The sequence below is a fragment of the Pongo abelii genome, chromosome 21, assembly GCF_028885655.2.
Source record: "Pongo abelii isolate AG06213 chromosome 21, NHGRI_mPonAbe1-v2.0_pri, whole genome shotgun sequence".
Taxonomy (NCBI): Eukaryota; Metazoa; Chordata; class Mammalia; order Primates; family Hominidae; genus Pongo; species Pongo abelii.
Window position 1 is genome coordinate 37,867,202 of NC_072006.2, and position 21,987 is coordinate 37,889,188.

Below are 21,987 nucleotides of genomic sequence, written 5' to 3' on the forward strand. Positions count from 1 at the left end.
AGTTGGAGGCACCAGATGCTCTAGCAGCATCCAGAGAGATGCCATCTGTGAGGGAAACCTATTCTTAGAGAGCAGAGACAGTCGGTAGCGGAGCTGGCCAACCCCCAGCAGCAGTGGGGGGACTTCAGGAGGGCAGGTGGCCAAGGTTTCACCTTCAGCTGGGGGAAGGACAGGCTAAAAGCAGGGTGTGCTCAGTCCTCAGGGGCACACTTCCTCTACATTTGGATGCTCTTAGAAATAACAGCATTTATTGAGGACTCACTTTAACTGTGTCATATTCTTTAACCCTCCACACCACTCGATGAGGTGTGTGCTATGACAATGCCTACTTTATCAATGAGGAAATAGAGGCACAGAATGGCTCAGTCACTTGCCCAAGGAAACTGTGGGGCCAGGACTTGAGCCCAGGCACTCTGGCTCCAAAGCCTATGTCCCTGACCACCATGCTATATTGCCTCTCAACCTGCTGTACAGAGGCCAATTTTAGTTTGGGTTCCCCCAATAGCAGACTCTAAGACAAGTATTTGAGTGCAAGTGGTTCATATGGGAAGTGGTCCCAGGAAGCACTGATAGGGGCATGAGGAAGGGAGACGGGGAGGGTGTTTGAGGCTCAGCCCTGCTGAGTGGCCCTGGGAGTCAGTGTGGAGCACGCACCTCTGAGTTATCCCACCCGAGGGGTGAGGGATGCGGGCTGTGGGAGTGGGGGTATTTATCAGTCATTGGTTGAAGGTTGCTCCAAGGATGTGTTCATTCCCCAGCCCTTCAGGCCTGCGAGAGGCTGGCAAAGGAGGCACCAGTGACAAGCTAGAGTCCTCGGGCAGAAAGACAGAGGGGCGGCCACTGGCAAAGCTGGCTAGTGTGCACGAGGGTCGTCAGTTAGAGGAGCTATAGGCAGGGCACCCCCACCATCTGCTATAAAACCTGCCTGGTGATGGCCCAAGCCCTCTGCCCTCCCCAACCCCTAGAGCAGCAGTCTCCAACCTTTTTGGCACCAGGGACCAGTTTGGGGGAAGACAATTTTTCCATGGACTGCTGGGGAAGGGACATGGTTTCAGGATGATTCAAGCGCATTGCATTTACTGTGGATTTTATTTCTATTATTATTACCTTGTAATATATAATGAAATAATTATACAACTCACCATAATGTAGAATCAGTGGGAGCCCTGAGTTTGTTTTCCAGCAACTAGATAGTCCCATCCAGGAGTGACAGGAGACAGTGACAGATCATCAGGCATTAGATTCTCATAAGGAGCATGCAACCTAGATCCCTCATGTGCGCAGTTCACAAAAGGGTTTGCATTCCTATGAGCAAACCCTTTAGATAATGCCACCACTGATCTGACAGAAGGCAGAGCTCAGGTGGTAATGTGAGCAGTGGGGAGTGGCTGTAAATACAGATGAAGCTTCGCTAGCTCGCCCACCTTTCAACTCCTGCTGTGAGGCCCGGTTCCGAACAGGCCATGGACTGGTACTGGGGTTGCGGACCCCTTGCTCTAGAGCTCATTCAACCTCCACAACAAGGTAAAGGAGCTTCATAATTACCTACTCCAAGTTTGCAGTAAATGTTGTGGCTGAAAACACAGCTTACAGAATCAGACTGATCCCACTGATCCCAATTACCTAAGGGCTCTGTGACTCATTTGTCAGATGGGATAATAATGGACGGCTCCATATCATTCCCCACCCCCTTGTTACTCAGAGCAGCATCACTGGCAGCACCGGGGAGCCTGGGAGAAATGCAGACTCTCAGGCCCCACCCCAGCTCACTGAATCAGAAGCTGCATTTTAATAAGGTCTCCAGTGACTCCTGTGTACATTTCTACTAGTAACTTCTAAAATATAGAAAGAGACTGATGGAGTAAGTATATTAATGAAAGTATATCTACCAGACCAATGGTCTCAAATCGGTAGCCCACGGACTAAATTTTCCTGGAGACTTGTTTGATTTGTTCAGGATTGTGTTGTTTTTTTTTTTTTTTTGAGACAGAGTCTTACTCTGTCACCCAGGCTGAAGTGCAATGGAACGATCTTGGCTCACAGTAGCCCCCCAGGTTCAAGAGATTCTCCCACCTCAGCCTCCCGAGTAGCTGGGATTACAGGTGCCCGCCATCATGTCCAGCTAATTTTTGTATTTTTAGTAGAGACAGGATTTCGCCATGTTGGCCAGGCTGGTCTCGAACTCCTGACCTCAGGTGATCCACCCGCCTCGGCCTCCCAAAGTGCTGGGATTACAGGTGCGAGACACCGTGCCTGGTCCAGGATCGTGGTTTTGAAGAAATCAGACTTGGCCAGGCATGGTGGCTCACACCTGCAATCCCAGCATTTTGGGAGGCCAAGGTGGGTGGATCACGAGGTCAGGAGATTGAGACCATCCTGGCTAACACGGTGAAAACCCGTCTCTACTAAAAATACAAAAAATTAGCCAGGTGTGGTGGCAGGCACCTGTAGGCCCAGCTACTCCGGAGGCTGAGGCAGGAGAATGGCGTAAGTAAACTTGGGAGGCAGAGCTTGCAGTGAGCCAAGATCGTGCCACTGCACTCCAGCCTGGGAGACAGAGCAAGACTCCGTCTCAAAAAAAAAAAAAAAGAAAAAATCAGACTGGCACACAAGTCTCCAGTTCCCCATGTCCCCATCACCCCTCATCGCATAGTACTATGTCATTGTAGGCCCCTGTGGGCATTTGAATTTGTACCCCTTTCTGGCCCATATCCTATAATGAGCTAGCTAACATTTGCATAGCATGGCTTAGGTTTCTAAATTTGAAACAAGGCACTGGAAAAAACGTGGGCTTTGAAATCAGACGAATCTGAGTTCAAATCTTGATTTGGCTGTTATACTAGTTGTATTACCTTGGGCAAGTTACTCTCCTCTCTGATTCTCAGTTTCTTTCCTTTTCTTTCTTTTTTTATTTTTTTTTTTAGACACAGTCTCGCTCTGTGGCCCAGGCTGGAGTGCAGTGGTGCGATCTCAGCTCACTGCAGCCTCTGCCTCCCAGGTTCAAGCGATTCTCCTGCCTCAGCCTCCCGAGTAGCTGGGATTACAGGGACGTGCCACCATGCCTGGCTAATTTTTGTATTTTTAGTAGAGATGGGGTTTCACCATGTTGGCCAGGCTGGTCAAGAACTCCTGATCTCAGGTGATCTGCCTGCCTCAGCCTCCCAAAGTGCTGGGATTACAGGCGTGAGCCACCGCACCTGGCCTGACCCTCAGTTTCTACATCTGTAAAATGGGGACCAAAACACACATTTGCAAGGCCACTGTATGGTTTAAAAATAATATGTGCGGGCTAGGGGCAGTGGATCATGCTTGTAATCATAGCACTTTGGGAGACGGAGGCAGGAAGACTGCTTGAGGCTAGGAGGTCGAGACTAGCCCTAGTGACAGAGCGAGACTCTGTCGCTACTTAAAAAAAAAAAAATAATAATAATATGTGGAAAACACCCAAGTGGGAGTATGAATGCACTAAATGAAAGTAATTAGTAGCGCATCAGTGGTAGTTGATTAAGTCCAGTGAGGACCAGGGCATTATGATTATCCTCATTTTATGATAAATTGAGGCTCTGAGAGGTCCAGAACCTTCCCCAAGGTTACACAGTGCGGGAGTGGGGACTCAAACCCATGTCCCCTCTAGCTCTAGATCTGCACTGTCCACTAGAATCTTCTGTGAGGATACAAGTGTTCTATATCTGTGTTGCCCGTCACAGCAGCCACTAGCCACATGTGGCTACTGGGTCCTAAAAATGTGGGTGGCAAAATATACACCCAATTTTGAATACTTAATACAAAAAAAGAGTACAAAATATCTAATGATGTTAATTATATGCTGAAATAACTTTTACAAATTTGTGTTAAAATATATAGTTAAGATTAATCTCACCTTTTTTTTTTTTTTTTGTGAGATAGGGTCTCACTGTTGCCTAGGCTGGAGTGCAGTGGCGTGATCTTTGCTCACTGTAGCCATGACCTCACAAGCTCAAGTGATCCTCCCACCTCAGCTGGAACCACAGGTGATGGAACCTGGCTAATTTTTTGTATTTTTTGTAGAAACTGGGTTTCAGCATGTTGCCCAGGCTGGTCTCAAGCTCCTGAGCTCAAGTGATCCACTTGCCTCAGCCTCCCAAAGTTCTGAGATTACAGGAGTGAGCCACAGTGCCCAGCCTTCTTTTTTGTAATGTGGCTACTAGAAATATTTTAATTACATACATGGCTCACATGTTTCTATTGGACAGTGGGACTCTAGAACTTCTCCAATAGAACAGCATCTGAGATGAGGAACTTAGTGTTTTTTAAAAAGTATTTACAACCCACTGCCCACCAGAAAGGAGCCCTCTGTGACATAGGAACAGTTGAAGAATGAACATACCCGCAGGAAAGAGACTTCAGGGCCCTCCTCTGAGCTCCATGACCCCTGAGGCCTAGAGAGTGGTGTGGCTGGCCCCAGTCTCACAGAAGTCAGCTGCACAGCTGGAACCAAGCCCTAGATTCCTCAGCCTGATTCGGCCACTTGTGCCACCATACAAAGGTACCCACTGGGATTTTAAAATCAGTGTTTTTACTTCAGCAAACGGAACTCTGGGATAACACCAGCTGGAGTCTGAGGCCTATGATCTTGAGAAGGCAGTATCCTTTGGGAGGGTCTGCACGGGGCCAAATCTTGAGCCACAGCCAGACACCTCAGGGCTGCATTAATTGGAGGGGCGGCTCTTGTTATAGATGAGGAAGTCTGAGATGTCGTGCCATACATTGCTGTCCTCATAGAGGTAGGTCATGGAGGACTGCAGCGAGGGCTGCAGGGTGGATCGGTGATACTCAAAGAGCCACAGCACCAGCCCCCACACCACCGCAGTGAGCAGCGGGAACGGGTCCCACCTGGGTTCAGGGATGTAGCCCTTCTCTACAGCCAGGCGGCTCAGGGCAAACAGGACGCGTGACAACAGGTACATGTTGATCTGCAAAGAGGGAATGATGGGAATTACTGGTGATCAATAGTGATGTCCCTGTTTTGTTTTTGATATTAATAATTTGTTTCATTTCTCTTTTTTCCTTAGAGAGCCTGGCTAGGGGTTTATTTATTTTAATTATCTCTTCAAAGAATCAACTTTTGGTTTAGGTCCTTTTCTCTATTGATTTCCTGTTTGCAATTTCATTGATTTCTGTACTAATTTTTTCTTTTTTCTCTGAGACAGAATCTGGCTCTGTCGCCCAGGCTAGAGTGGGCTTACTGGATCTCGGCTCACTGCAACCTCCACCTCCTGGGTTCAAGCGATTCTCCTGCCTCAGCCTCCGGAGTAGCTGGGATTACAGGTGGTGCCCACCACGCCCAGCTAATTTTTATATTTTTAGTAGAGACAGGGTTTCACCGTGTTGGCCAGGATGGTCCTGAACTCCTGACCTCAGATGATCTGCCCACCTTGGCCTCCCAAAGTGCTAGGATTACAGCACTTTGTCTGTAGTCTCAGCTGCTTGGGAGGCTGAGGCAGGAGAATCGCTTGAACCAGGGAGGCAGAGGTTGCAGTGAGCCAAGATCGTGCCACTGCACTCCAGCCGGGGTGACAGAGCAAGACTCTGTCTCAAAAAAAAAGAAAAAAAAAATTTTACCATTTTTTAGCCATAATTTTTATTGGCTGTCACATATAATCCCAGCACTTTGGTAGGCTGAGGAGGATTGCTTGAGGCTGTGGGAGCCACAGCGCTGGCCCGATTTCTGCACTTATTTTTATTGCTTCTTGTCTTCAGTTTACTTTGGATGTAGTTTGAAAAAAAAAAGAAAATTTTTAGAGATAGGGTCTTGGTCTGTTGCCCCGGCTGTCTCAAACTCCTGGCCTCAAGCAATCCTCCTCAGCCTACCAAAGTGCTGGGATTATATGTGACAGCCAATAAAAATTATGGCTAAAAAATGGTAAATTTTTTTTTTTCTTTTTTTTTTGAGACAGAGTCTTGCTCTGTCACCCTGGCTGGAGTGCAGTGGCACGATCTTGGCTCACTGCAACCTCTGCCTCCCTGGTTCAAGCGATTCTCCTGCCTCAGCCTCCCAAGCAGCTGAGACTACAGGTGTGCGCCACCATGCCTAATTTTTTTGCATTTTTAATGGAGATGGGATTACTGGCATGAGCCACCATGCCTGGCCTAAAAATTATTTTTACAATTTAAAAATATTTAAGAAATTTGAGGGAGGCAAGTAGAGAGAGGCTGCCAACTTTTCAGGTTGCCAAAGAACATTAAAAAACAACTAGCATTCCGCCAGGTGCAGTGGCTCACGCTGCACTTTGGGAGACCAAGGTCGGGGGTGCATCATCTGAGGTCAGGAGTTTCAGACCCAGCCTGACTAATATGGTGAAACCCCATCTCTACTAAAAATACAAAAATTACTGGTATGGTGGCAGGCGCTTGTAGTCCCAGCTACTCGGGAGGCTGAGATAGGAGAAATGCGTGAACCTGGGAAGTGGAGGTTGTTGCAATGAACCTAGATCGTGCCACTGCACTCCAGCCTGGGCAACAGAGCAAGACTCTGTCTCAACAAAAACAAAACAAAACAGAACAAAAACCCAACGACTAGCTTTTAGTCTCTTATTCATCATTTCATAACAAAAGCGAATTTTAACCAAGAAAAAGGACAAGTCACAGAATGAGAGAGTTTTTAGAGTGTATTAAGTTTTATGAAAACCTTACTTCAGGGTCATTTTTTCCCCTCATTTCACTACAGAGTGGTTTTTAAAAACAATCTTTGCCCCAGAGAGCAGTACATGCATTGATTTTTGGGAACCATGAAATTACAGATGGAAAAACTGAGAGGAAAGTGACCTTCCCAAGGTCACAGAGGGACTGGTGAGTCACAGAACTCAGACATGCAAAAGAGCCAACAGCTTATCATCTTCATCATCTCCACCCCAACCTCTATACAGAACCAGGGCCCCCTCCCCTAGCCCCACCTCTATACAGAACCACGCCCCTCCCCCACCTCTACCTCAACAATAAACCACGCCCCCTCCCTACCCCCACCTCTACACTAAACCACGCCTTCTCCCGCCCCCACCTCTACACTGAACCACGCCCCTTCACCCACCCATACCTTTACACTGAACCACGTCCCCTTCCCCCACCCCCACCTCTACACGGAACCAGGCCCCTTCCCCAACTCCCACCTCCACACTGAACCACGCTCTTTCCCCCACTCCTAACTCTACACTGAACCACGCCCTTTCTCCCACTCCTACCTCTATACAGAACCACGCCCTTCTCCCACTCATAACTCTACGCTGAACCACGCCCCTTCCCCCACCCCTACCTCTACACTGAACCATGCCCTTCTTCCCACTCATAACTCTACAATGAACCACACCCCTCTCCCCACTCATAACTCTACACTGAACCACACCCCTTCCCCCACTCCCACCTCTATCCAGAACCACGCCCTTTCCCCCACTCCCACCTCTATCCAGAACCACGCCCTTTCCCCACTCCTGACCCCTATACAGAACCACGCCCTTTCCCCACTCCTACCCCTATACAGAACCACGCCCTTCTCCCACTCCCACCTCTATCCAGAACCACGCCCTTTCCCCCACTCCCACCTCTATCCAGAACCACGCCCTTTCCCCACTCCTGACCCCTATACAGAACCACGCCCTTTCCCCACTCCTACCCCTATACAGACCCACGCCCTTCCCCCACTCCCACCTCTATCCAGAACCACGCCCTTTCCCCCACTCCCACCTCTATCCAGAACCACGCCCTTCCCCCACTCCCACCTCTATCCAGAACCACGCCCTTTCCCCACTCCTACCCCTATACAGAACTACACCCCTTCCCTCACTCCCACCTCTACACTGAACCATGCCCCTTCCCCGACTCCTACCTCTATATAGAACCACGCCCATTCCCCCACCTCTACCTCCATACTGAACCACGCCCCTTCCCCTACCGCTATCTCTATACAGAACCACGCCCCTTCCCCCACCCCCACCTCTACAATGAACCACGCCCTTTCTCCCACTCCCACCTCTATCCAGAACCACGCCCTTTCCCCCACTCCTACCTCTACATTGAACCACGCCCTTTCCCCCACTCATAACTCTACACTGAACCACGCCCCTTCCCCCACCCCTACCTCGACACTGAACCACGCCCCTTCCCCCACCCCCACCTCTACACTAAACCACGTTCCTTCCCCCCACTCATAACTCTACACTGAACTACACCCCTTCTCCCACCCCCACCTCTACACTGAACCACGCCCCTTCCCCCACCCCTACCTCGACACTGAACCACGCCCCTTCCCCACCCCCACCTCTACACTAAACCACGTTCCTTCCCCCCACTCATAACTCTACACTGAACTACACCCCTTCTCCCACCCCCACCTCTACACTGAACCACGCCCCTTCCCCCACCCCTACCTCGACACTGAACCACGCCCCTTCCCCACCCCCACCTCTACACTAAACCACGTTCCTTCCCCCCACTCATAACTCTACACTGAACTACACCCCTTCTCCCACCCCCACCTCTACACTGAACCACGCCCCTTCCCCCACCCCTACCTCGACACTGAACCACGCCCCTTCCCCCACCCCCACCTCTACACTAAACCACGTTCCTTCCCCCCACTCATAACTCTACACTGAACTACACCCCTTCTCCCGCTCCTACCTCTACACTGAACCACGCCCGTTCCCCCACCCCTACCTCGACACTGAACCATGCCCCTTCCCCCACCCCTACCCTGAACTACGCCCCTTCCCCCACTCCTACCTCTATACAGAACCACACCTCTTCCCCCACTCCTACCTCTACACTGAATCATGCCTCTTCCCCCCCTCCTACCTCTATACTGAAACAAGCCCTCTTCTCCCACCCGCACCTCTACACTGAACCACGCCCCCTTCCGTCACCCCATCTCTGTACTGAACCACGCCCCCTTCCATCACCCCCACCTCTGTACTGAACCACGCCCCCTTCTGTCACCCCCACCTCTGTGCTGAACCACGCCCCCCTCACTACCCCCATCTCGGAAGGATCTTTACCTGGCTGTTGATGTTATTGTTTTCTCCAAACACCAGGATACCCCCGAGGAAGGCCGCCAGGAATGCGTGTGCTGGGTAGGTCTTGCCTTGTATGCAGGACTGCAGGGCACGGAGACCCTTGTAGGTGAACACAAACCGTGCCAGGTTCCAGGAGTGGATATACGTGGCCTGCAGTATGGCCCACAGCTTCTCCTGGAGGCTGCACAAACACAGGTGCCCCTGCCATGAGTGCAGGCTCAGCAGCCCCAAGGGCCTTTACGCACTGGGCATGCCTAACAACCAGCCAAGGAGCTCGGAGTAATGCTCAGTCACCGGCCTCTACCCTTCATGTTCTCTCCCTTGATTCAGGCCTTGACTCAGTGCCACCTCCCCAAGGAGACCCTCCCTGATCACCCTACAGAACAGAATACCCACCACATCCTGTCCTGACCCTAATTTTCTTTTCCTTCCTAGCTATGGTCACCAACCGACATTTATGTGCTTGTTTATTATCTTCCCCCACCACAGTAGCAGCTATAGGAGGGTGGTGTCTGGATCTGGCTTGTTCATGTGCAGGGCCTGGCACATAGTAGGTGCTTAATAAATGTTTTTTTGAGTAAACATGTGAAGGAGTGAGTGTCTGCCATGTGCTGGATCTGGGGATACGATTCTGAGAAGAAACAGATCTGCTCGCTGCCCTCAGGGGCTTATGATCTACTGGGAGAGGAAAATGTTAAATAAATAATCACAAAAAGAACTTTGACCTTGACAAGAGATGGCGCTGGGATCTTCCTGATGAGAAGGTCAAGAGGGGAGGGGAGCTGCATCCCAGGCAGAGGGCTCAGCACGTGCCAGGCCCGGAGGAGGGTCAGGGAGTATGAGGAAAGGAGCAGAGAGAAGCCGCCGTGGCCATGAGCAGAGAACCAGAGAGTTTGTGGGGAGGGTGCAGGGCAGAGACAGTGGGGCCATGCTGAGTTTGGTCTTTATCCTGAGAAGTGAACATTTAAATAGAGGAGGCTATTCTTTTTCTCTTAAAAATCACTGGAGGCCAGGTGCAGTGGCTCACGCCTATAACCCCAACACTTTGGGAGGCTGAGCTGAGATGGCGCCACTGCATTCCAGCCTGGACGGCAGGGAGAGACTCTACCTTAAACAAAGAAAAAATTACTAGGAGGCCAGACACAGTGGTTCACACCTGTCATCCCAGCACTTCGAGAGATCAACACGGGCAGATCCCTTGAGCCCAGGAGTTCCAGACCAGCCTGGGCAACATAATGAGACCTCGTTTCTATAAAAAATAGAAAAAATGAGCCAGGTGTGGTGGCACACGCATGTGGTTCCTGCTACTCGGGAGGCTGAAGAAGGAAGTTTGCTTGAGTCTGCAGTGAACTGTGATTGTGCCACAGCACTCCAGTCTGGGTGACAGAGACCCTGTCTCTAAATATTAAAAAAAAAAAAAAAAAAAAAAATCACTAGGGGGCAGGAAGGATAACACAGAGAAGGAACAGAGTATACTCCTCCCAATTCAGGAATGGCAAACTCAGGTGCTCTTAAGGCTAGACGAAGACCCTGAATGAGTGAGAGGGTCCACGGGGAAATCTTCCAGGTGACTGGGGACAGCCGGGAGCAGCTGTCTCTCACCCCACGCAAACACAGGCCCCAGTGTTGCCAGTTCTAAGGCAGGAAACCTGGATTTCCATGTGGAATCTACCAGTTTTTAAGTGTTGGCACTAACCCTGCCTTCAAAATGTGTCTAGAGACTGACCACTCTTCTCACCTGCACCAGCACCACTGAGGTCCAAACCCAACATTCGCTCACTTGCATCACTGCCACAGCCTCCTGGAGGGAACCTGCTTCTGCCCTTGGGTGGCCCTGCTCCCCTCCCCCCACACCAATCTGTTCTTAACCTGGCAGCAATTTTTTTTTTTTCTCTGAGATGGAGTCTAGCTCTGTTGCCCAGGCTGGAGTCCAGTGGCATGATCTGGGCTCACTGCAAACTCTTCCTCCTGGGTTTGAGCGATTCTCCTGCCTCAGCCCCCCGAGTAGCTGGGACTACAGGTGTGCAACATCACATCCGACTTATCTTTGTTTGTTCATTTATTTATTTATTTTGAGACGGAGTCTCGCTCTGTGTGGCCCAGGCTAGAGCGCAGTAGCGTGATCTCGGCTCACTGCAATCTCTGCCTCTCAGGTTCGAGCAATTCTCCTGCCTCGGCCTCCCGAGTAGCTGGGACCACAGGTGTGCGCCGCCACGCCCAGTTAATTTTTGTATTTTTAGTAGAGATGGGGTTTCACCATGTTGGCCAGGATGGTCTTGATCTCCTGACCTCGTGATCTGCCTGCCTTGGCTTCCCAAAGTGCTGGGATTACAGGCATGAGCCGCTGTGCCCAACCTAATCTTTGTATTTTTTAGTAGAGACAGGGTTTTGCCATGTTGGCCAGGCCAGTCTCGAACTCCTGACCTCAAGTGTACCACCTCGGCCTCCCAAAATGTTGGGATTATAGGCGTGAGCCACTGCGCCTGGCCTAGCAGCAAATTCTTAACTCTCATGCTGTTAACACATAAGTCAAATAATGGTGCAGCCCTGCTCAAAATCTTACAACAATTTCCCATTGCACTTAAAGGAAAAGCCAAATTCCTTTCTATGACCCAAAGCTGGAGAGGACCAACCCAGGTCAAGCTGTGACCCGCCTCTCTGTCCTCTCTCCCCTTCAGCCCCTCTGCTCCAGCCTCCTCACACTTATCAAGCAGGATCCTATCTCAAGGTCTTTGCACTGGCTATGCCCGTGGCCTGGAACACTCACTCTTTCCCTTCATATCCACCTGGATAACTCTGTCTCCTTCAAGTCTTTACTCCAATGTCACTTTCTCATAGAGGCCTTCCTTATTTAATTCTGCAACCTGTCCCCTCAGCACTTCTGATGCCCTTTCCCTTTTTCCCTGCTCTAATTGCACTTTTCCATAACCATAGCACCTTCTAACATACCACAGACTCTCCTTACTATGTTTATTTTCTGCCACCCCCCTGCTAGAATATCAGCAGGAGTCACTGTCCATTTTGTTCACTGCTGTATCCCCAGTACCTAGAACAGTGTCTGGCACATAGCAGATGCTCAATAAATATCTGCTGAATGAACACAAGTTCAGTTTTTCAAAAAATGACTTGGAGGACAACAAAAACAAAATAAACAGAAAAAAAAAATAAGATAAAAATACAAAATGAGCACATCTTGCAAGTTGGATTTGGCCTGGAGGCTGCCAGTGCATGATTCCTGTATGTTCCACATGAGCCTATATGCATTAAACACTAGACCGCAACCCGTTTTCTGAGAAGTGCCTTGAGGGAAGAGCTGCGGGAGATGAGAGGAAGGTGAAGATGCTTCAGCAAGAGACGAGAGATCAGGGAGCTTTGAGGAGGAAGTGATCCTCAGAGAACTGGTCTGGATTGCCAGGAGGGAAGTAAAGGTGGAGTGCGAGCCAAAGGCACTCCTGGCGGGAGTGCTGCGTGAGCAGATGTGTGCAGGTGGAGCTACATATGGCATGTGTACAGAATGGCAGCGAGTTCTGTGTGCCAAAGGCACCCCAGGGTGGACACAACGGGGGGTCAGCTGAGGCCAGACTGCAGAAGGCCCTGAAGGCCAGGCCTGGAACCTGGGCTTCCTTGGAGGGCACAGGGAGTTTTCAAGCAGGGATAATGGGATCACAGTTGGACTTTAGGGCCAGGCACGGTGACTCACACCTGTAATCCCAGCACTGTGGGAGGCCCAGGCGGCTGATCACCTGAAGTTAGGAGTTCAAGACCAGCCTGGCCAATATAGTGAAACTCCATCTCTACTAAAAATACAAAAATTAGCCAGGTGTGGTGGCGGGTGCCTATAGTCTCAGCTACTCAGGAGACTGAAGCAGGAGAATCGCTTGAACCCCAGAGGCGGAGGTTGCAGTGAACCAAGATCATCACTGCACTCTGACCTGGGCAACAGAGAGAGACTCCATCTCAACAACAACAACAACAACAAAACACAACAAAAAAGGAGTTGGACTTTAGGAGGCGTGATGGGGGGACAGGGTAGACCCAGCTAGGAAGCTATTACGACTGTCCTGGCACTGAGGGCTGACCACATTCTCTCCCAGTCTGAGGGATGTGTACCTGCCATTCCGGAAGAGAAAAGTCATGACCAGCGCGTGAGGGGCCCGGATTTTGGCTCCATAGCTGTAGAAACAGAAGAAAACAGTTACTATAATGTCACTGTGTTGCACTTTCTTTTTGGGCTGTCCTTTTGACCCCTTGTTCTCTCCCCCCATCCCAAATTCTAACACCGCTTTGGGAGGGGAAATCATGCTGGATGCAAATCCGGGCTCTGATACTTCCTGGTAGTATGGTCTCAGGCATGTCCTTTAACTTCTCTCAGCCTCAGTTTCCACACCATAAAAAGGGATGTTTATTTTTAATTATTTAGCGACAGAGCCTCACTTTGTCTCCCAGGCTGGTGTGCAGTGGTACGATCATAGCTCACTGCAGCCCTGAACTCCAGGGCTCCAGCGATTCTCCAGCCTCAGCTCCCTGAGTAGCTGAGACTACAGGTGTGTGCCATCACGCTCAGCATAAAAAGGGATGTTTTTTGTTTGTTTTTTGAGATGGAGTCTCACTCCGTCGCCCAGGCTGGAGTACAGTGGCGCAATCTTGGTTCACTGCAGCCTTGGCCTCCCGGGTTCAAGCAATTCTCCTGTCTCAGCCTCCCAAGTAGCTGGGATTACAGGCGCCAGCCACCATGCCAGGCTAATTTTTGTATTTTTAGTAGAGATGGAGTTTCACCATGTTGCCCAGGCTGGTCTGGAACTCCTGATCTCAGGTGATCCACCCACCTCAAAAAGGGATGTTAAACCTCAGAAGGCTAGTTGTAATTTTTTTCTTTTCTGAGACAGAGTCTCTCTCTGTAGCTCAGGCTTGGAGTGCAGTGGTATGATCTTGGCTTACTGCAACCTCCACCTCCCGGGTTCAAGCAATTCTCCTGCTTCAGCCTCCCAAGTAGCTGGGATTATAGGCACGTGCCACCACGCCTGGCTAATTTTTGTATTTTTAGTATGAGACAAGGTTTCTCCATGTTGGCCAGGCTGGTCTCAAACTCCTGAGCTCAGGTGATCTGCCCGCCTTGGCCTCCCAAAGTACTGGGATTACAAGCGTGAGCTACTGTGCCGGGCCCCATAATTTTGATGGAAGGAGATGGCACATGTAAAAGGTCCACCATCCTTGCTCAACTGGCTTTGTGGAATTGCTCCCTCTGCTCCATCCTGACGTTCTCACTGCAGCCAGTCTCTCTTTTTTTTTTTTTTTGAGACAAAGTTTTGTTCTTGTTGCCCAGCCTGGAGTGCAATGGCATGATCTCGGCTCACTGCAACCTCCGCCTCCCGGGTTCAAGCGATTCTCCTGCCTCAGCCTCCCGAGTAGCTGGAATTACAGGCATGTGCCACCATGCCTGGCTAACTTTGTATTTTTAGTAGAGACGGGGTTTCTCCCTGTTGGTCAGGCTGGTCTCGAACTCCTGACCTCAAGTGATCCGCCCGCCTTGGCCTCCCAAAGTGCTGGGATTACAGGCGTGAGCCATCCTGCCCGTCCTAGCCAGTCTCATCTTTTAAAAACATCAATCTCATCACATCACTCCCAGCTTAAAATCCTCTAACATCTTTCCACTACTCACAGAACAAATTCCAAGCTCTTCCCTGCAGCCTTGAAAGTGCTACAGCCTTGGCCCCTGCTCACTGCTCCTACCTCACCCCAGGGCCCTCCTCTGCTGCTCCAGCCACACTGTCCTTCCTGGACTGCATCTGACACATCAGGTTCTTCTCTGCTCCTGGCTTTGGCCTGGGGGTTCCTACTACCTGGCGTGCTCCTCCCCAGCCACCTTCCCTCAGCCTTCCGGTCTCAGCTGGGCCCTCTGCAAAGGCCTCCTGATGCTCCAGCCTAGGTTTGAGCAATTTTTCATTGCCACAGATCCCAAAACTTCTCTCCAGCACTTCATCTTCCCAATTTAATGACTCGGTTATTAAGTATTTATTCTATTATAATGATCTCTTTCCTGTGCTAGACTGTGGGCTCTGTGAAGACAGGGAATGTGTCTGGCTTGTCATCTGCATAGTCCCTAGCACCCCACATGGTACCTGACATATAACATGTGCTTGATAAATAACTGTTGACTGACCGATGCCAGAACAGCCCTTACCCATGACAATGTCATTTCTAGAAGGTTCTATCTTCAGCTTAGCTCAACTTAAAGTTAACAAATTCCCTAAAACAGCTGTTAGGTAACACTGTACCTATTCAAAATGTGCCTCTTTCTAACTATTATACAAAGAAGGACCTCAACTTTGTAAAAATGCATTTATAAAAAGGCTGGCACTTTGGGAGGCTGAAGTGGGCAGATCATTTGAGGTCAGAAGTTTGAGACCAACCTGGTGAAACCCTGTCTCTACTAAAAATACTACAAAAATTAGCTGGGTGTGGTGGCAGGCACCTGTAATCCCAGCTACTCGGGAGGCTGAGGCAGGAGAATCTCTTGAACCCGGGAGGCAGAGGCTGCAGCGAGTTAAGATCACGCCATTGTACTCCTGCCTGGGCAGCAGACTAAGACTCTGTCTCAAAAACAAAAATAAAATAAAATAAAAACTGGAAGGAAATATGCCACTGTTATTAGCAATGCCCACTTCACTGGAGGACTATATAATATATATAATTTATTTTTGCTTGCTTTTTAAACTTTCCTAGACTTCCAGAATTATCTATGATTAAGTATTGCTTTTAAAATTATTAAATATTTTAAATGTTACATAATTGTTACATAATTGCCTTCTTTTTTATTATACTTTAAGTTTTAGAGTACATGTGCACAATGTGCAGGTTAGTTACATACGTATACATGTGCCATGCTGGTGTGCTGCACCCATTAACTCGTCATTTAGCATTAGGTATATCTCCTAATGCTATTCCTCCCCCCTCCCCCCACATAATTGCCTCTTTTTAAGATTCAAAACTCTTCCCCCACCCCTCCTTTCCCCTCCTCATTTAGGGATCTAGGAATGATGTTAGTATATTAACTATACTCAGATGAATAGTAGAAAGACAGTGGTATTTGGTGCCAAAGCCCTGCCATGTTTTGCTGTGTGAACTTGGATAAATCAGTTAACCTCTCTGAACCTCCCTTTTCCCATCAACAAAAGGTATTCTCCATTTTACAGAATGCCTTTTGGCAGTTACGCACATGTAAAAGTTCCTAGCTCAATCAATATTAGTGTCTCTTCTTTTCTTATTTTTCTTTATTGGACACCTCCACCCCTATCCCTATCCCTGACTAAGTTCTCCAGGTACCCGACCCTGGTCTTACCAGGCTACAAGGTCTAAAAATCCTGACAGCCTCCTTGAGACAATCATGAGCCACATACTATTGTCTCCCCAAATATACATGAATGTTCACTGCAGGCTTGTTTGAAAAAACAAAAGACTGGAATCAAACCTGTGTCCAAGGCTGGGTGCGGTGGCTCATGCCTGTAATCCTAGCACTCTGGGAGGCCAAGGTAAGAGGACTGCTTAAGGCCAGGAGTTCAAGACCAGCCTGGGCAACATGGTGAGACCCCATCTCTACAAAAAATAAAAAAATCTCTACAAAAAATAAAAAATTTGGCCAAGTGCAGTGACTCACGCCTGTAATCCCAGCACTTTGGGAGGCTGAGGCGGGTGGATCGCTTGAGCCCAGGAGCTTGAGACCAGCCTGGGCAATGTAGTGATACCCCGTCTTTACAAAAAGTATGAAAAATTAGCTGGGTATGGTGTTGTGCACCTGTAGTCCTAGCTACTCGGGAGGCTGAGGTGTGAGGATTCCTGGAACCCAGGAGTTCAAGGCTACAGTGAGCTATGATCACACCACTGCACTCCAGCCTGGGCGACGGAGCAAGACCCTATCTTTAAATTTTAAAAAATAAAAAAAAAAGGCCAGGTGTGGTGCTTCACGCCTGTAATCCCAGCACTTTGGGAGGCCGGGGCGGGTGGATCACCTGAGGTCGGGAGTTCAAGACCAGCCTGGCCAATATAGCAAAACCCCGTCTCTACTAAAAATACAAAAATTAGCTGGACGTGGTGGCGCATGCCTGTAATCCCAGCTACTCGGGAGGCTGAAGCAGGAGAATCACTTGAATCCAGGAGGCGGAGGTTGCAGTGAGCCGAGATAGTGCCACTGCACTCCAGCCTGGGCAACAGAGCAAGACTCCATCTCAAAAAAAAAAAAAAAAATAGAATGAGGCAGCTTTATGCACACTGATATGGAGGTACAATTTATTAGGGCAAGGTGTACAGATGTGTGTGCAGCACAGCAATAATTGTGTAAAATGAGGAAATTATAAATCTAAAATTATTTCAACATAAAACTTTTTAAAAAGATGTGTGGGGGCACGGGGCCTGGTGGCTTACACCTGTAATCCCAGAATTTTGGAAGGCCCAGGGAGGTGGTCATGAGATCAGGAATTCGAGACCAGTCTGGCCAGCATGGTGAAACCCGTCTTTACTAAAAATACAAAAAATTAGCCGGGCATGATGGCATGTACCTGTAGTCTCAGCTACTTGGGAGGCTGAAGCAGGAGCATTGCTTGAACCCGGGAGGCAGAGGTCACAGTGAGCCGAGGTCACACCACTGCACTCCAGCCTGGACAAGTGGATCATGAGGTCAGGAGATCGAGACCATCCTGGCTAACACGGTGAAACCCCGTCTCTACTAAAAAATACAAAAAAAAAATTAGCCGGGTGTGGTGGCGGGCACCTGTAGTCCCAGCTACTCGGGAGGTTGAGGCAGGAGAATGGCTTGAACCCGAAAGGTGGAGCTTGCAGTGAGCCGAGATCATGCCACTGCACTCCAGCCTGGGCAACAGAGCAAGACTCCGTCTCAAAAAAAAAAAAAGAAATAAAAAAAGGGCCGGGCACGGTGGCTCACGCCTGTAATCCCAGCACACTGGGAGGCCGAGACAGGTGGATCACGAGGTCAGGAGATCGAGACCATCCTGGCTAACACGGTGAAACCCTGTCTCTACTAAAAATACAAAAAAATTAGCCAGGCATGGTGGCGGGCGCCTGTAGTCCCAGCTACTCGGGAGGCTGAGGCAGGAGAATGGTGTGAACCTGGGAGGTGGAGCTTGCAGTGAGCCAAGATTCCGCCACTGCACTCCAGCCTGGGCGACAGAGCGACACTCCATCTCAAAACAAATAAAAAAAAACTTGGCAAAAGGGTTACTGATGTTATCTCAGGGCACATCAAGGAATAGCTGATATAACCTGGCCAGACCCAGTGGGAACCAGTTCTACCTGACTCTTGAGTGTCCATGGGAGCCAAGAGCCTGGCACTGGTGCCAGGCATCCTTGGGTTTGAATCCTGGCTCCAACCGTGACCAAGTGCTGTGGCCATGAGAAATGGGTCTACCTCTGAGCTACAGCCTTTTCATCTGGAAAATGGGGACGATGGCAATTCTGATCTTGTACACTTATTCATTCATTCAATAAATATTTCAGAAACTACTAAATGCCAGGTGCTAGTAATATATACCAAGGAACAAAATAGATAAAGTTATGGCCTCATGAAACTTACTTTTTTTTTTTTTTTTTCCTTTTGAGATGGAGTTTCACTCTGTCACCCAGGCTGGAGTGCAGTGGCGCAATCTCAGCTCACTGCAACCTCCACCTCCTGGGTTCAAGCAGTTCTCCTGCCTCAGCCTCCCGTGTAGCTGGGACTACAAGCACGTGACACTACACCCGGCTAATTTTTGTATTTTTGGTAGAAATGGGGTTTTGCCATGTTGGCCAGGCTAGTCTTGAACTCCTGACCTCAGATAATCCGCCCGCCTCGGCCTCCCAAAGTGCTAGGATTACAGATGTGAGCCACCGTGGCCAGCCTGTGCTAAGCATTTCACACATATTGACTCAATCCTGATAGTATAAGTACTAGTACCATACCCATTTTACAGATATTGAGGCTTAGAGAGGCTAAATGACTTCCTCTAGATCACACGGGTAGGTGGGGCCAGGGTTCAAGCCAAGGCATCCACATCCTTCCCACCATCCACGTTGCCACTAGGATGCTAATTCTGGGGGACACAAACCACTTTCTCTGGTTTGTTCTCTGCTTTGTCCCCGGTTCTGGCACTATAGGCCCTCAATAAAGGGTGGCTGTTATGCACTAGGTTTAAAGGAGACTGAGCTCCCCTCTAGGCACCAGCCAGGGCAATGACCCCAAGACCTCTCTTGCAGGTAAGATGCCAGGATAGTTGCAGCTTCTTTTACATTCATTGTCACGTCCCAGGAGCCCCCTGAGCCAAATGGGACTTAGCGCTGGAGTCCTACAGGTGAGGAGTGAGAAGCAGGATGCAAGCCCATGGGCAAGCTTCATGGGGACAGAATAGACAGGAGGCATCCGCCTGCCAGCTAGAGGCCAGAGTCCAGTTCCCCATTGTGCAGATGGGGCCGTTGAGGCCAGTCAGGCCCAAAGGCACACAGAGAGGCGACGTGAACTGCACCCAAATGAGGGGATACAGGAGCTGGCATGGGAGGAGTCAAAGCAAGAGGGCCAGGCTGCAAAGGTTGGAAGACCCAGAAAATGTGCAGTGGGAGCCCCAGTTCAGAATTGGGAAGGCGCGCAACCCAAAATCCAGCTCCCACTGCACAGACGGTGACCTCCGAGACTTAGAGACACACGAGGACTGCTCCAGGGCAAACAGCACCGCGGCATCGGACTTCGAACTCGCGCCTCTGACCCCAGCCAGGACATCCATCAGCCCCAGCCCGACCCGACAGCCCCACTCACACAGCCCCGTTCCGGAAGCCCTTAAGCACGGCCAACGCAGCGTGGTAGCGGCGCTTGCGCAGCAGTGCGTTGACGACTACCAGCAGAGCCCTCAGCTGCGGCGGGGCTGCCATAGTGCAGGCTGCGCGCAGGGTCGGGGTGAGGAGCTGGAAGCGCACTAACAGCCGGGGGTTCCAGCTGCGCGCCCACAGCCCCTCGGTAGCGCCGCCGACTCGTGGCGTCTATACGCTGTTTCTGCGTCACTCATGCGAGGAAGACCAATCAGAGAGCGTACTTGTCTCATGGGACAATAGCACTCATCGAAATAGTTGTCTGACTGGAAGAGAAAGGAAAGCTTGTAGCCAATCACAGTGGGCTCCGCCCAAGGTCACACACTCGATTTGTCCAATCAGAAGGCACTTTCCCTTGGGCCATGTTGGGTTCACGAGTGGGTTTGGAAGGAGGCGTGTACTTGGAAGGAGGGCTCCGGAATGAGGAGTGGCCCTGCTTAGAGATGGGATGGGCGACAGGTGATGATTCAGGGAGGAGCAGGGCCCCATCTTTACGCGAGACAGTTGTGACTGGGATATCCTTTACCATAGCGATCTTCTCAGAGTGTCAGTCACATGGCCCCTCAATGGCTTCCATGTATGTATGTATGTTTTGAGATACAGCCTCGCTCTGTCACCCAGGCTGGAGTGCAGTGGCGCGATCTCGGCTCACTGCAACCTCCACCCCCCAGGGTTCAAGCAGTTCTTCTGCCTCAGCCTCCTGAGTAGCTGGGACTACAGGCACCTGCCACCATGCCCGGCTAATTTTTTGTATTTTTAGTAGAGACGGGGTCTCACCATGTTGGCCAGGCTGCTTTCCTGACCTCAGGTGATCCACCTGCCTCGGCCTTCCAAAGTGCTGGGATTACAAGCGTGAACCTAGCCGGCGTCCACTTATTCTTAGAATCCAAACTCCTCCCCAAGGCCCAGGAGAGAAGACCTCCTGTGATCTGGTCCCTGCCTCTCCCTCTGACCCCACGTTCCAGCACTTGCCACCTCACTGCTTCCCAGCCAAATGGCCTCCTTTATGTTCCTTGGGCCAAGAACCCTTCTACCTCAGGGACTTTGCACTTGCTGGTTCCCTGCTTGGTATTCGCCATCCTGGGCTCTTCCCATGACCGGCTTCTTCTCATCCTTCAGGTTTCAGCTCAAATGCCACCTCATCAGAGAGACTTTCTGAGACATCCAATTTGAAGTAGCACTGTCCACTCTGACTCATTACCCTGGCTCTTTTTTTTTTTTTTTTTTTTTAGACTGAGTCTTGGATCTATCGCCCAGGCTGGAGCGCAGTAGTGTGATCTCAGCTCACATCAACTTCTGCCTCCCAGGTTCAAGGGATTCTTCTGCCTCAGCCTCCTGAGGAGCTAGGACTACAGGTGCATGCCACCACGGCCAGCTAATTTTTGTATTTTTAGTAAAGACGGGGTTTCACCATATTGGCCAGGCTAGTCCAAACTCCCGACCTTGTGATCCACCCGCCTTGGCCTCCCAAAGTGCTGGAATTACAGATGTGAGCCATCGTGCCCGGCCACCCTGGTTCTTATGTGTTTTTTCTTTTTTTTCATAGAACTTTTGACACTTTAGACTTGTTTACTATGTGTTCATTGTCCATTGCCCTTACCAAACTGTAAATTCTATGAAAGAAGAAATCTTATTTGTCTTGTTTTCTCCTGTAACCCCAATACTGGGCACATGGTGGGTACTCAACACTTGCTTGTTGAAGCAACACATAGTTTTGGGTTGTCATCTCCCAGAGCATTGATGGGTGTCATTAACATATGATGTCACTATGTGGAGTCGTCACTGAATAACAGCTACACATTGAGTGGTGGCTGTGACTTGTGAGGGTGTCCCCTGTTACTTGGGCCATATGGTATTTACCGGTGATGTTATTTGCTCGGTGTCAGGGGACAATTTCAGAGGTCAATGAAGGAGGGAGTTGTGCTGGGCCTATTTTGTCACTGAAACTGGGTTTTCTGGGATTTTTCTTTTGTGATGGTAGGCTACTTTATTCAGTTCATCCTTCCTCTGAAGATAATGACTGTGTTAGATAATATATTAAAATATCCTCTTAAAAACACTGAAGTTCCTTGGCTGGGCGTAGTGGCTCATGCCTGTA

At 49.8% G+C, this 21,987-nt stretch overlaps 1 protein-coding gene across 2 annotated transcripts in view; it reads right to left on the bottom strand.

Annotated features, from left to right (window-relative positions):
• The window catches only part of PXMP4 (peroxisomal membrane protein 4), a 32,532-nt gene extending 12,353 nt beyond the window's left edge, over positions 1–20,179 (bottom strand). The window contains exons 1-4 of one of the 2 annotated variants that reach the window (XM_024238715.3): positions 19,840–20,179; positions 13,155–13,217; positions 9,027–9,225; positions 1,960–4,952 (exon numbers count right to left, since the gene is read on the bottom strand). In XM_024238715.3, coding sequence (XP_024094483.1) covers positions 4,689–4,952; positions 9,027–9,225; positions 13,155–13,217; positions 19,840–19,952 — 639 coding nt within the window. In that variant the 5' untranslated portion in view covers positions 19,953–20,179 and the 3' untranslated portion in view covers positions 1,960–4,688. Of the gene's footprint in view, positions 1–1,959; positions 4,953–9,026; positions 9,226–13,154; positions 13,218–19,839 lie in introns of those variants that run through there. The other variant, XM_024238716.3, reaches the window with a different exon arrangement.
• Positions 20,180–21,987: the final 1,808 nt, after the last annotated feature.